The sequence below is a fragment of the Camelus bactrianus genome, chromosome 30 (assembly GCF_048773025.1).
Source record: "Camelus bactrianus isolate YW-2024 breed Bactrian camel chromosome 30, ASM4877302v1, whole genome shotgun sequence".
Taxonomy (NCBI): domain Eukaryota; kingdom Metazoa; phylum Chordata; class Mammalia; order Artiodactyla; family Camelidae; genus Camelus; species Camelus bactrianus.
The window spans coordinates 24,436,422-24,452,144 of record NC_133568.1 but is presented as its reverse complement, the minus strand read 5'-3'; the positions used below and the strand labels follow the sequence as shown (position 1 = coordinate 24,452,144).

Sequence of the window (15,723 nt, the reverse complement as noted above, 5' to 3'; positions counted from 1 at the left end):
GACAAATTACAGAGAAAACACTTATTTGTTTTCTAGGAAAGAAGTTTTACATGAGTCTCTGTTACTTGTTTTTTTTTCCCCCCATCCACTAGCGCTTAGGAAAAGCACAGAATTGATGGCCTCGGAGAGCAGTGCCTTTGGCAAGTCCTGCCAGTGGTGATTTTTAGGCGTTAGACGTGGTTTTGCTATCTTGCTGGTATTTCAGTATCACTCGTGCTATTTGTCCTTAAGTTGTGCTTTTCTGGTGAGTAGGAGGCAGGAATTACTGGAAATAGGAGTTTTTAAAGGACACACTGTCATTCTTGCCCGAGGCTGTGTATCTACAATGCTTGTTACATCGCTTACAATGTTACAAGGTTAGAAATGCCTAATGACAACCCCTCTCCTTTTTATTTATTTTTGATACCAGGAAAAAAATCTGTGTTTTAAAAATTCCATTCATATCTTCTCAGCTGCTCCTTCCGTACGGACATTTTATAACACTTGTAAAGCTTAAGAACATACAAAGCAAATTAAAAAAAGAACTTTCTTACATATTATTTGTCTGGGTATGTGTGTAACAGATCCATGTGAATCCAAAATCAAATTGTTTCAGGGCATCTGAGGTCTTGTTGCTGGTGAAGCCAGCCCACCCTCGGTGGGCTGAGCCACACAGGCACGTCTGTGACGTGCTTTCTGATGAACGGCTGCTGTCGCCTCACCAGGATGGTACAGCCCTCCCCTGATAAGGCTGCACAAGCAAGGCAGGGCACCTGTAATGACTTTGGCAACAGGATTAGAAGAATTTAGAAGGTTCTATGAACATGATCTCTGTGCAATGGAAAAAATTCTAGAGGTGCCATTTGTTTCAATAGCTAGCTTTCATAAATTCCTCAAATCCTGGAATCTGAGTCATCTCTCAGAAACAGTTTCAGTCTAAAATTTACCACTGTGATTTCATTCTCCCATGTGCCTCCCTTACAAAACTCTCTTTAAACATCAGGCTAGTTTTGAGTTAACAAGCAAAGAAAATATAGAGGCTGCTTAAGATTGTTCTCTCTCTTTTTCTATCATGATCATTTTCTGTTTCTTACTTAAGACTTCAGAGTGAGACGCTGAAATTTCCATCTGAACATAAAGGGAAAGGTGTCTTCTCGTACCACGTAAATCATTCTCTATGCAGCCCTGACTGAGGACCTTCCACCAAGTTGATTATCCAAGAGATCATTCAGCCTCCATTGTCATGACAAGACGAACAAGCCTAGTGGTGTTTTTAGCATCACTGACCAAAATTTGGTGATGGCACTTCTTGACCTGATTAAACTGGTTACATTAAAGCATGTGGAAATCTTGAGATGTCAGAGAGTATAAGGAATGAGATGAACTTACTCTGGGAAGTATAAACTACTTGATCCCACAAAATTCTGAGCCACTTGAGAGAAGGAACGTTCTTGCCCTTTTCTTGTTTGCCCTGCCGCCACGCACGGCACTGAGCACAGAATTTCTAAATATATTATTTACAAACCTGTGAATGGTTAATTAATGGCTAACCTCTGCTTTAAAACTCCTTAATTGAGTCAGTTTTAATACTACCTCAATCTTTCATTAGCTTTCTCAGTGAAGGAAATGGACATATATACTTTTAACAGCCTTACCAGTTCGGTGATTCTTTTTAATCCAGTGTCCTACAGCTCAAACGTACTGTTTTATTCACAATGCTTTTCTACATATCAGATTCTTCAAGCAAGAACAGAAACACTGCCTAACCCAGATTATGGAGATATATCGCACTATGTTTGTTCATGTGCTCCCACAAAGGAAGGTGATAAATGGGACAAAACAAAGTTTTACACGTATATGATGTTAAAGATGCATTGGATTCTTTCTCTTATAGTTAAGAAATGGTTATTGAGACATTATTTCTCATTCAAGTTTATCTATAAAAGCCAGTAACACTCTTAAGCTATCTTTTTTTTTTTTTTTAAGATGAAAGTAAATACTTCAGTTGCCTGAGGAACGATGTTTGGGACATTCATTGCTTATACAGCTTGTTGATAATTTAATCTTGTAAAATCCTTCTAATCACATTAAAAATGTATAAACATTTTCTATCTGATCGATATTTATCTTCCATGGTCTAGTTTTAAACCTGGAAAGCCAATGAGCAGTGTTATCTTCTTATTTTTGTAGTGAATACATAATAAATGCAATGCAATCTTTTTGTAGCTTAGATAAGGCTTTTTGGTACTTTTCCAAGTTATATTTCTGCTTAGTTTATAGCACAGACCTCCGTTTTATTTTATATAAACAAATGAAGAGTTAGACAGAGGGTCGGGTCCTCAGGTACTATTTCATTCTTGCTGGAACTTCTTTTTAAAAAGAAATTTGTGTATGTAGATAGAGGAGGTATTGTAAAAGAAAAAGTATCTCGGAGACCTGGAAATCTTTACTTATGGTCCTAGAAATGGGGGAGTTTGGGCGGTTTTCAAGTTGTGGTAGCATGCCCTTGGAAAAGCATCGTTAGTTGAGCTTATTCTAAAGAACGTGTTACATAGGGATTAATTTTATTAGTATTAACCTTCAGAGAAAAGCACAGTTGTGCAATTGTTTTTGAAATTAAGCCAAATGCTCCATTTATATGTGTGCACCAAGTGGATGGTGTCTCTGACTTTGTCATTTCCAGAAACATTTGGTTTCTTTGCTGAGACATACTGAGCCTACTATTTAAGTATCTGTCACCTTTCTCTGCCATCTCCAAGCACCCAGCTCCAGGGTGTACCCAAGTCCTGGCTTTAGACTGCCTGAGATCTTAATGGGTGGACCTACACTCTCCAGTCCCTTTCCCGCAACTGCTTCACTCCACTCCCCTGGACTTGCTTCTCAGTGGGCGGGATGAGAGAAACATACAGCTGCATCAACAGCAAATGTGAAATTTTGTTTTGCAAATTTTTTGGCACAAGACTGTTAGACACACTTAAAAAGGACTGGAAGGTATTATTTAGCTACTGTTGGGAATAAAAATGTAGTGTCTTCACAAACCTGGCAAGTCTTATACTTATTGAACATCATCATCGTAATAATGAACCTTTCACGGTACTTTCTATGTCAGGTCTGTTCTCAGCATTAGTATATATTATACTAATGCACAGACACCTCATTGCAACCAAATACGTAGCACTATTACACCCCCATTTTATAGACGCAGGAAAATGAGACATTCAGAGGTTAAGTAACTTGCTCAAGATTATACAGCCAGTAAGTGGTGGAGCTGGGAAGGGAACCCAGGACACCGAGTGCTCGCCTTCATGGCAGGCAGTTAGTCACAGCTGCGTGGAAGGGCTCTTGGTTCCCCCACCAAAGGCCAAATGTCCTGCATAAGCCTGAGTTGCCCTTGTCACCATTAGAGCTTAGAAAGACTTTAAACCATACCCTAGACAGAGGGATAAAAATGTGTATGTAGTACTGACAAAATTCAAAATGTGTTAGGAATAATGTAAAATCATCTTCTTACATTCAGAAGTTAATTTTATACTTAAAATTCTCAAATACGTAATATTTTAAACAATCAAAACTAGTATAATACTAGATATAAAACTCCATGGTCTTAAAGTGGAATAGAATTTGTTTTTCTGGTTAGTGACCCACCTATTTTCCAAAGCTCCATCTGTCCTCTCACAGAAAATCTATGTATCCCTATAAATTATGAAGAAAGAGAATTCTGATCTCTTAAGATTACAGCCAGTAATAATTCCATTGTTTGGTTTTCAAAGAAGTTAGTAGTAAAACTTAGAATTTTTTCCAGCTACTTGTAAAATCTGTTATTTCAGATTCTTTACTAAATCATTTCTTAGCTTGACCCTGAAACTGTGTTCCAGCACAGGATAACAGACAGCTGGTAAAGTATAAGCTGCTTCTGCAAGTATTTTCTTATTGGCTCTGAAACATGTACAGAAAGAGCTAGAAGTTTCAGAGAATCTAGGATAAACAGAGAGACAAGCAGAAAAGGGGAATCCTTTCTGGTCGAAACTTAGCTTTCCTCATTATTTTGGGTCCACGCTTGCGTCTCTGATTGTCCAGCTGTACGTGGAGATGTGCAGAGAGCACTGCTCCTCATTTCAGCCTCCCTGCGCTCCACGCTCTCTGTGGGTAACCATGGGGACAGGTCGTAGGCAGACACAGCAAGTGCGTGGCTCCCTGCTGGTGGCCACAAGTGACTTCTTTTGTCAGATACTGAGTAAGGTATTAGAGAGATGAGGTTTAGTAACTGGGACAAGCTCTCAGGCTGGGGTTGGGGTGGACACCTGGGTGCTGTCATGAATGGACCCACACAGACATGATGTGCATCAGACCTCAGCGACATTCATTTCCAAGCTGTTAGGTTACCAAGGAAGGAGCCTTACCCGGGCCTTCTGCTCCATTTCTAGCATTAATCTCTCATGTTGCTCAGCTATGGCCAGTGTCGCAGAATGGACCTTCTGATAGATCATTTCTCCTTCCCTTGTTTGAAAAGTGAATAGTCCTTCTCCTGTGTCACACATTCTGTGAGAACAGAGATAGGGAAAGAGATGGGTCTTCACGTGTTCAAGTGCGTAACAGTTCTCCACGTAAAAGACGCCCTCGCCCTGCAATCCCCGCCTCCTCCACTTTCACAGGAGGGAGTGAGGCGGACTCATCCTTGACCAAACCAACCAACCAACCAACCAGCGCGTCTTCCAACAGTGCACGAGAACGAACCGGAGGAAAATCCAGGTACAGCTGTACTTTTAAGGATGAAGTGCTCACAAGTAGTGTAAAGAAACAGACAAAAGTGATTTCAGTTGTTACAGTGCACGTCTCACCAATGCGTAAAGAATACGAGCAAACAGTTATTTTAAGAATCTTCACATTGATACCATAGTATTATCTCCAGTGACTTGATAGCTCTTGAAAGGTTAAGAACTTAAGAAAAAACCTGCAGTTTTATACTCATTGCAGTAGGAACCAAGACGACCTTTTTTTTTTGTAGTTTACAGATTTGCGTACATGGGCTGAAGCTTTTATTTAAACTGAAGAATCCTCATATAAATCTTGGTAAAGCCTAGGAAACAACACGGCAGAGAGGAGACTCTATTTGGATGGAAAAATATTTGGTTTGAACTTGGCTCTGCCACTCACCAGCAGTGTGACCTTGAGCAAGTTAACTAACCTGCCTGTGCCTCCTTCTCTAACAGGAAAAATAACAGCACCCATCTCATAAGGTCCTTGTGACAGTTAAGGGATTTGATGCACACAATGTTTATAGTGTTACTTAGCACCTACTGAATGCTCAAAAACATTAATTATTATTTTCATCATAGAGAAAGTATGGAACTAATCTCTGCATCCACCGTAGAGAAATGATTGGCTTAAATGTAGTATATGTATCTGATGGACTATTATACAGCTATTATTATGTCATTTCTGAGAGCCTATCATAATATTACATTTCTTATAATGTAAATTCAAGAGGAAAAAAATCAGAATACAAATCCTTTTCAATGATTTAACTGTAATTACCTTCTAAGACATAATATTTTATTGGAATAAAACCACCACCAATTTCTCAGGCAACAGGAGTATAGGTAAGTTTTATGAACAAAGACTAATTCTAAAATGAAAAAACATTTTAATCAGTATTTTAAGCCAGCTTTAAAAAATAATCGGAGGCCCACTGAGTATCAGTGTGATGTACCCACTCAGATATTGGACACTAACTGCTACACTGTCGTTTTCAGGTTATACGTCAAAAGATTTGCACAAAATGCTCACGAGGCCACCTCTGCCTTCCAGCACCAAAAAGATTTTAGCTTCTTCTCCATGATTCTCCAGGGAGTTTCAGTAGAAAAGAAATGTCTCAGGAGGCCTCAGAAATTACAGAGGCTGCAACAGACATCCCTTAGGGCCCCGCAGAGCCAGCACTTAGCTTCTGTGAAAGAGATCTTAATAAAATTCACACAGCATGAAATGGAAAGTCTGGGGGGAAAATGAAGAGTTTTCACAAAGTGAAACAAATGAGCTTTCTTTGTTGATTCAGAGGAGTAAAGAAATACAACAGCAAGTGCAGGGAAACCACTGATAAGCGGTGAGCCCACCTTGTCTGAGGCTGAGTTTTGTTCACTGTCAGTGGAAAAAACTGCTTATTATTAGCCTTTGGAAACGAGATCATGAAGACACGAACTGTCGTTTCATACTCAGTCACCGAGCTGCAAAGGCCTAACACTTGGCCACTTCCTGGGACTTAACTCTGCCCCGTGAGGGAGTCTGACAGCTTACAGAAGGGTTTTTCCCAGCCTCTGGAATAAAAACTACTGTAAACTTCACCCACTGATCAAGAAATAAGGAATCCGAACATGCCTGCAATAAAAAAGCACAGAACCTTCAGGCAGAAGGTGCTCTTTCTTCAATGTAGATTACCTAGAGCCAAGCTGGAGTCACACCTCTTCAGTACAACTGGCTCAGATTTATGACTTCTGTCAGCAGTGTTGGAATAAACAGTTTAGATTGTTCCTAGGAACAATCTAAACTGTTTATTCCAACGCTGCTCTAGTTGTTATGTTTTCTCCTGGAGCTGATATGGAGCAGATATGAAGATCTTTTTCTTACATGTCTAAACAGTTTTGTGGCAGCAAGCCAGTAGCAAAGACGACATAAGAGGAGGGATGAAATAATGTCCATGGCTGTTCCGCACTCCTCAACCCGGCCTCCGACCAGCAGCACCCGCGGCACTGGGAGCTGTCCAGCATGCTGAATCTGGACCCGCGCTCTGACAGCATCCCCAGGTGACTCATACACACGGTACAGCTTGAGAAGCACTGGCCTACAGAAGTCTTCCCATGGGTCACCATTTCATTCAAGGCAGTGGGAAATGATGTTTGGGACCACAGGAGGACAAATGGGAAGCTGTATTTGTGCAGCTTACGACTGTGACATGTGGAACTGAAAGTCAGAAAGGAAGAAATATAACAAGGACAAAAAAATCTGCAAGAAGCCTTTCCTTTGGGAAGAGCGAAGAGAGAGGTGCTACTCCCATGTGAATATTCTAACCCCCTCACCACTGACGTGCACATTCCTGAGCTGCACTGATTTGGAGAATCAGTGAAAATATGGACAGTGTATGTTTGTCCTGTTGAAATGTATAGACAATTACAAACGTTACCTCTTTTTATACTTGAGCAAGGTATTGGCACAAAATTAATACTTTTTCTTATTTAAAATAAAATGTTAAAGAACAGAATCTCTAATGTCCCTCTCAGCTCTAAGGAGTAGTCTAGGGACTCATAAAAATTCTAAGAAGTAAGTAGAACTAATACACTTATTTCCAGACTTTTTTTTTTTTGACATTGAGATACATGAAATATTATATTAGTACAGGATTCAAAAAACTAAGGGCACAGATTTCAACCACCACGTTATGGCCTGTCATATCCACTTATCATACAGTTATCGAGTACTTCTCAAGTACTTAGTATTTATCAAGCCAAGAAGGAGATCATGGTGGACTGACTTGAGAAGTTACTTTACCTATTGACGCATGTGCAAAATGGGGGCAACAAGACTTTGTCACCAGATTGTTTTTATTTTTCTTTTAATCAAATGGAGTAACGTAGGTGACAGTGGGCAGGAAAGGATAACGTCGGCAGTCCTGGGTTGCTCAAACTCTGCATATTCCAAAGAACGGCCTGTTTTGGGGATGGTGCCTTGGATGGTGTCTGGAATGCAACATCTGAGCCTGGTAAGAGTGCTTCTGTGTGAGGCCTTGAGCAGTGCTGTGTCAGTCTGACCAGGTCCGATCATCCTCACAACGTGACTGGCCATAGGGGCCTGTTTTGCTCTGGTGGGGGCTGGAGTCTGAGTGGCTCAGGTTGTTTCTGGAGTCTGGGGACACCACACGTCTGTACAGCTGACCTCCAATAAAAGCCTCAGACACCAAGGCTCAGGGCAGCTTCCCTGGTTGAAAACTTCAGACTTATTGTCACATAAGCTGTTACAGGGAGAATTAAGCCTGTTCCTATGTGACTGTAGGGGGACCTGGAGGCTTGTCTCTGGTCTTTCCTTGTCTTCATCCTGTGTTTTTTCCCCCTGCGGATTGTTTAACATGGACCTTTTACCCTAGTAAGCAGAACTGTGTGTGTAATGGTTTTTTTTCTGAATCTTGCGAGTCTTTCTAGAGAATCATTGAGCCTGCGGAAAATCTTGAAGGCTCCACCCAAGACAGCCAGCATGTGGTAGGTTAATATATTTTGATGCAATAAGAACATTTTAAAAATCCTAGTCTTTTCCTTAAATGGCCCTTTTTCAAGTTCTGTTCCTTCAGGGATTTAGGAGAGTAAGCACTTTCTTTACCCCACCTCACAGCTCACTTCCAGAATCCCCTGAAGTAGCAGCACTGTCAGCTGTCTCTCCTGAGTTCTAGTAAATAGGAAATAACTAAAGTTTACCGTGAATGTACGTGTTCACAGGAAACTAAACTCCAAACGAGGCACTCCACTGTGCATGCGTCTCAAAGTTCCCTTCACGGGGAGAAGTCACCCTAAAAGATGGTGCCATCGAGGAAATTTCACTTGAGGAAGAGCCCCCACTGTGTACTCACTAGACCACTGACCTCCTTTTCTTGTCTTTAAGCCTCAAACTTAGCTCTTCATGAGGGAGTGGTTTCAGAATTCAAGCCTTTCTTCCAAATGACATGCGAAATAAATTTACCAAGTGAGAAGTTAAGGAAACACTTTAAGAAGTGAAAATAGGCACTTTAAAATAATTCTCTGTGAGTCTGGAGATAAAATTTTGCTACGGATAAATCCGTAGACTTATAGCAATTTTGTCCATCTTCACAGCCGTATAATTTCATCCCCTCGGTAAGTTTCACAGTTTTGTATGTATATTTAGTGACCGAGTATTTATCCTCTGTGCACATAGAAATTTTAAACTCTCGGCAATGGTGTTAGGCAGGAGCACTTTGCTGAAAGCTCAGTGGTGTTTCCATTCATTATTTAAAATTTAATGTTTAATTATAGAAAGTAATGAAATCTGTAAAGCCCAGCTCTTCTGCAGAGCAGTTAAAACCAGTTAACACTTCCATTCTGGTAACAGTTGAATCTTCATTGTTACTTAACAATGCTAGCTAGTATTTTACCTTTTTTAGCAGCTATGAAAAGACTGAAGTTTCTCTCTAAAGCTCTGGTGAGTCAGATGTTGATTCGTGGTAAGAAATTACTAGCAAAATGGAGAGATGCAAAGAAAGTCTAGAAATAGACCCAGTTCACAAAGTATAGTCTCCAATCTGTGTGGGAAGCTGGCTCTTCAATCAAGTGTGGACACTAGCCATTTGGAAGAACGTTTGGATCCATCTTTCTACCTCCACTAATATAAAAGTCCAGAGAAAGCAAAAAACCAACCAACCAAACAAAAAACAGCTATCAGAAGAAAATAGGAAAGAACTCCCATAAACACTCAGAAAATGGAGGGGGTGTCAAGCTATGATACCAGGAAAAAAGTGATAAAAGGAAAGACTGATAAGTCTGCCTGTGAATAATTTTAAAAATAAGTAATAAATCATACGATACAAGTTAAAATCTAGGAAAAATGTTTGAAACTCACAACGCTGATGCCTGTAAGTTCGGTATAATATCAGTACTTTTTTTTCATGGGGTTGTTTGATCATTAAATGAATTAATGTATGTAAATCTTAAAACAGTGTTTGGAACTTATTATTACTCATGAAATAGTACTTCTATTTTTATTACTACTACTACCCAAATAGTTAGATATCTAAAACATGCTGCTAATTTTTTTTTAAAAAGCACACTATATAGATTATCTTTGCCAACACTTTTGTAAAAAAAAGTATGTGGGCAAGAATTTATACAAATCTTTGCTGTATATTAGCACATGCACTATGCTATGTGGTGTGTGAACTACACATATGTACGTACATTAAGCTCCAGAGGAATTCACAAGGAACGAACAGCCATGTTATTTGCTGGGGGTGAAGTGACCTTGACAGATGGTCTAAGAATTTGGGGCCAGTGTTTCACTGACTCTGAAAAGGTCACTTTTCATTGATTCCTCTTCACGTAATCCATCAAATTAAATAAAGGGATGCTACTGATTTATTATCTGAATTTAATTAGGTAAATTTAAATCACACTAAAATATAAAGCAAAGGTCTGAGGACCCTCACAGGATTTTTGCGAAGATCTAGTGTTTATAATGTGCCTATAAGCTGTCCCTTAGCAAATACAGTCTTCCCTTGGTATTCGCGGGGGATTGGTTCCAGGGGTGGAATCCAGAATCCCAGGTGCTCAAGTTCCTCATATAAAGTGACGCAGTACACTAGACCCTCCGCATCGGCGGTTCTGCGTCTGCGGATTAACGCTCAGTTGGTTAAACGCGCAGGTGCGGAACCCGCGGATACCGAGGGCCGAATGCACACTTTCACTGTTAAACTGACACAATACTGTATGATGATTCAGGAGCCTCCCTTCCAACCTAAACACACACACACAATCCACTTACATACACATTTAATCTCTTTCCAGGGTAGCACAGGCATCCGATCTGATCTTCAAGGGGACCAGCATTATGGGGAGCTCCGGTTTGTAATGCATTGAGATAAAACTCATAACCCAGACGGGAAAGACAGTAGTAGTGCTCGCGGAGCGCCTACCGTGCCAGGCATGTGCATTACGTCACGGAGCTTCCCAACACCCTACAAGGCTCTGGCTGCTTCCCACTTTACACAAAACACCATGCTAAGGAGGCTAAAGAATTCGCCAAAGGTCATTGAAAAGCATGTGGCTGAGCTGTGATCTGCACCTAGCCGTGCAATTTTGGAGGGTAAGCTCGTTGTCACTAAGCTAGTTTGCATTCATTCACCGTGAGAAGCAGAAAAGCATGCATAATTCTTTCATTATGAAAATGTTTATGGTGGAGAGGCAGAGTGCAGGACAGGGCTCGGGATAAAACACTCTGAAAGCTCTGTCCTCCTTTGCTGCTGTTCATTTTCTGTCAAATCAGGGTACCAAAACATACATCAACGGTGTATGTGCACCAGTAAAATGCACAGTAAATCAATCAATCAAACTCTTGAACTGGACTTGCGCACTCCCTGGACTCATACAGAGGAAGATGTGGAGGAAAGTGTCCTCTCTGCCTCTTGACAGGAACACTGCACGTTCTTAACCATCTAATGCGTATGGTGGCTGTTCTTAGTTACTTCACTGTTGGTACCTTAGGGCGACAATGCTTTCCCTCAAAGTGAGAAACTCAATCCTACAAGGAGATCCTGATGTTACTCCAGGCTCTACTGCATTATTAGCTTGAAATGCCATTTTGATCTTTCATGACATTGAGTTTTGACAAAAGTGTTGAAATAAGTGATCTCTAAGGTACGATTTTTTTTCCAAAATACTACAATTCTTCCACTGGTGTACTCAGTGACGCCCAAATCATAATCCCATTAATTAAAATATCTCCATCTTTATACATATTTTCTGAGTTTTCATATTATTGTGCTGTTAACTTTTTCTTACTTTGGTTTTTCAACTCAATGAAAAAGCCAATTGAGTCTCCCTAAAGCAATCTGAAGTTTCAGCTTTAGCAAATCCGGGAAAAGATAGACATCTCAGATGCCCTCCTACCTACCTTCCTTTGTGTCTCAAAAACTGAGAATTGAAAAATCTACCAGGTGAAGGTGTAAACAAGTCATAGGATTTTAGTTGCTATTTAATTACCTCAAAACATGATCATAAACCATTATCATTCTTCCTATACTGTTATACTGCGTTTATGAAGGTTTTGTTGGGGGGGACATTTTTAAAAGATTTACAGCTAATTTTATATTCATACAGCGGCTTTACAGTAAAAATACTGCATTCGCCTTGAGGATTAGGAGTTTTAACATGCTTACCCCCTGGGTGTCAACCACACAAAGCACCCAATGCACTCCATGAATGTTTGTGGACAGAAATAACCTGAAAATTATTATTACGATGGCTACCTGATACATATTAAGTTGGCAGTTCTTGATAGCAAAATATAAAGCAAAATAAAATATAAAAGCAGCTTAAAAAAAGATGATCCTTTAAGCAGATTTTTCTGAATGGAGTAGACCAAACAGTCCAAGGGAAAGCAGAGCTGATACATTCTTATGTTCCAGGGGATACACACAAACTATTTTAATAGTGTTTGAGGGAGGCTGTGTGTATCATATAAAACAATCCAAACCTATTTTTCTAGGAAGAGCTAGTGACAAAGCAAGGCAAGTGAAAGTTTAAATTCTGTCATTTAGAAATTATACTTTCCTTTTAAAGTGAATTTGTGAAGTTGGTATATTTTTATTTTTTATTCACTGAACTGAAAAAGAGGAGTCTTGCTTCTCCTTCCCATTTTGAGGGGAACCCAAGGATGAGATCATTATATTCCTTTCGCGTAAAAGAACATGTAATCAGAGTTTGAAAATTATATTTTATTCTTTTTGCTCTAAATACAGTTAAGCAATTTTTTTAATTATGTGAAACATACTTCCAGTGTCTCAAATGACTACAGAGGAAAATACTTAAATTATAGCCAAAACAGAAAAAAATTGAGATTATACTTGATTTTATAGTAAGACTTGCCTTTCCTTCTTTGGTTATATTTAATCATTCACTGACTTTTTTTGGACATTAGCCAATCATGTGTCAGGCTCTGTATTAGCTTCTAGATAGTATTTTAAAAGTCATATTCAAGAAAGAAATAAGTAAATAATAAACATTAACTCATGAATTGCATTTGCTCATTATCTATCTACCAACCTACCAACTTACCTATCTGCCTACCTACCTATCTTTCTAGTGTTTATCTTTTCATTTAAAAACTCAGTAAATGAGTACATGGCTATATGAAATACATAATATAATGACACACTCTGAAGAACTGAATTGGTTATCCTTACTGTGTTAAAATTTTCTCTAGAGGTTTTTTACTTGACAGATCGCTGATAGAGTGTAACTTTTAGTCTTCTATTGCCACTACCAAAACAAGCCACCAGTAAAATGGTACAATACATATCCCTCTAAGATACAGAGGGAGAATTCTGACTGGTATTACAAAAGATGTGGGTGTATGCGTAAACTACAGCTTTTAGTTTGTTTAGAAACAGAAATTAAAATTTAGTGCCGTGGACATTTAGTGCCATGAACCTACATAAATTTAAAAAATTAAAAAATTTCAAATGCAATTACTTGCATTTTTTATAATTTCAGATATCACCATTCCAGGTTAGTAAATTTTAAATCTTAATTTTTAAACTTAAACTTTAAATTGTGCTCTTTAAAGATATCTGAATTAAACATATGGTGAACAGATAATTTGAATCACCTTTCAAGTAGAAGCTAAGAAATGGAACCAACATTTCCCCATCATAAATAAAAGTATCAATTATTTTGTATTAGCTGTTGATATCTTTAACCTTAGGGACAAGATTTTAGTGCTCATCAAGGCTCATACTGATGTGTCCAGGGTTAAGAACTGACCAGTCATCTCTGTGTTTCCCCTGATGAATCAGGTATAAACTTGTATTCTAATACATTTAACATCTCATCACCTTTATTTTTAAATGTCTTCTTCCCAACTAGACTCTTCATACAAGAAATGAAATGAAACAAAATCACATTGACTCAAAATTCTCATTTACGACAGAGCAGATACAAGTCCGCATTCCTTCAAGGAGCTCATCCCTGAGAATACATTCCTTTTTAATGTTTGGTTAGGTTTCCCATCTCTACCTCTGATCCATCTTCACTGCCAGTCTGCCTCAGCGTCTCCAGATTCCTACACACACCGAATCATGGGACTTTCTCACAGGACCAAATTCTCATTAGCTTGTTTATTTATTCAACAAATATTTATCTGTCAATCACGTATGCAAGGCACTCTGCCTGGCCCAGTGAGCGGCGGCATGGAGACGGTGGTGATTTGGAAAAGCTACTCAAATGAGTGAGGTTCTGGCACTTTTTCTGAGTAATTTATACTCTATCTTTCACCTCCAGGTCACCACGCCTCCGAGCCTGGACCCAAATAAACTTTCACATTTCCAAGAATATCTTCAATTATTAATTAAATGGCTTTCAGGGAGATGGGAGGCTGGTGGTAGGAATGAATTAATTACTTATGTAGCTGAGACGTATTTATAGAAATAGAGTTCTGATTTTCTGGAGAGGGCAATTTCAATTCTTTAGCAATGAAACCATTACAACATTGGTTTTACCAGTCAGAGGGCTTCCTGAGGATAATGATGTCCTGGTGGGTCAGGAGGGGGAGAGGAACACAGACAAAAAAAAATCCTATGTAACAGATGATGCCAACTTAGTATTCCTTATGAACTTGGTAGGAGCTGGTTAAGACGCCTTATGCAGCTGGACGACCACCGGGCCCCTCTAGGGCCTTGATTCTCCCCTGGAGTGGCCACGCAGAGATGGGAGGAGACAGACGGGCTTCCCAGCATCCTCTGCGGCCACCACCCCTGCTCCGGGGGAACTACTGTGGCAGCATGAAGGAGGCGGGGGTTTGCTGGCATCTTTCCCACTGTTCTCAGCCCAGCACCAACTGTTACAAAGAATGGAATAAAATGCCACAAGGTAAGGTAGTTGGGAGAAATTTACTCTTTTACCCTTGAGATCTAATGGGAATCCAAACAGTATACATTTTACTTTATTTTTCTTAATGGCCAAAGCCCCCGGCTGCTTATTGTAAATACCTATCATGGATCAAAGCAATCTTAGTGAAAAATAGTCCTTCCAGCTCTGCTTGTCGTTCAAGCTCCACGAAGTGCTCATTTGAAGTGCTACCTTCTCTAGGAACAGAAGAGCACTTGCCGCTAAGTAGTATCTCTACGGTTTCATTTTTCTCACTGCAGATAAGCAAGTTACAGAGTCTCAACTATATGGCGTGGGTGTTGCTTTGCTGTCTACCATTCTCAATGCTTGAGCTGTGAAGTTATCTTATGTTTTTATAATTTATACTATTTTTTTCCATCTAGGGATTGATTCCTGGGTTCAGTTCCAAAGAACTGTTTGTCTTGCTGTTTTCATTATGTTTTTCTACAGACTAAAGGAGAGAAGGAATTAGTGAGGTAGCAAACAAGAGAAGATTGAAAAGCAAATCTGTTTCTTTTCAATTAGTGTTTACGTCCAAGGAAGGAGTCGAGGTTTTGGGACTGGGGTTAAGAGACCGAGTGGCCCTGCGTCGCATATACAGCGCGGGGAAGAGATGATGCCCTGGGCGGGCACGCAGCGTCCTGGGGGGACACACGGAGGAGAAGCCACACAGCTTGGGCTCAGTTTGGAGGTCTTGGCAAAGACACCTGACCCCCAAGGCCTCGGCTGCTTGTCCTTAAAACCATTTGCTTTACACATCTCATAGGATTGCTTTGAGGATCAAAGTGTGAAAGCCTGGTGAAAACTGTCAAGCACTATGAAAGGAGAGATGCCATTAGTGTGATGATGGGAGATGCTCTGGCCAGAGCACCACTGCATCTCGATGGCACCAGCACCCTAGCCGTGCGCAGCGCTGGCTGTGCTTCTGCATAACCAGCCTCTGCTGCAACCCCTGAGGACGCTGCATTTCCTAGGTTTGGAGACGGTGTTTCCTGTTCTCAAACTGTGACACACGAGGCCTCTGGCAGGCCCAGTTGCACCCTGGCGGGTACTCTAGCCAACCAACAATTGTCAGAGGATCTGCCTGTGAAAA

The 15,723-nt window shown here is 40.1% G+C and overlaps 1 protein-coding gene across 1 annotated transcript in view; it reads right to left on the bottom strand.

Moving 5' to 3' along the window:
• The window catches only part of DOK6 (docking protein 6), a 277,534-nt gene that overhangs the window by 73,967 nt on the left and 187,844 nt on the right, over nt 1-15,723 (bottom strand). The window contains exon 6 of the mRNA XM_074355477.1: nt 4,380-4,518. Within this exon, the coding sequence (XP_074211578.1) occupies nt 4,380-4,518 (139 nt within the window). The remainder of the gene's footprint in view (nt 1-4,379; nt 4,519-15,723) is intronic.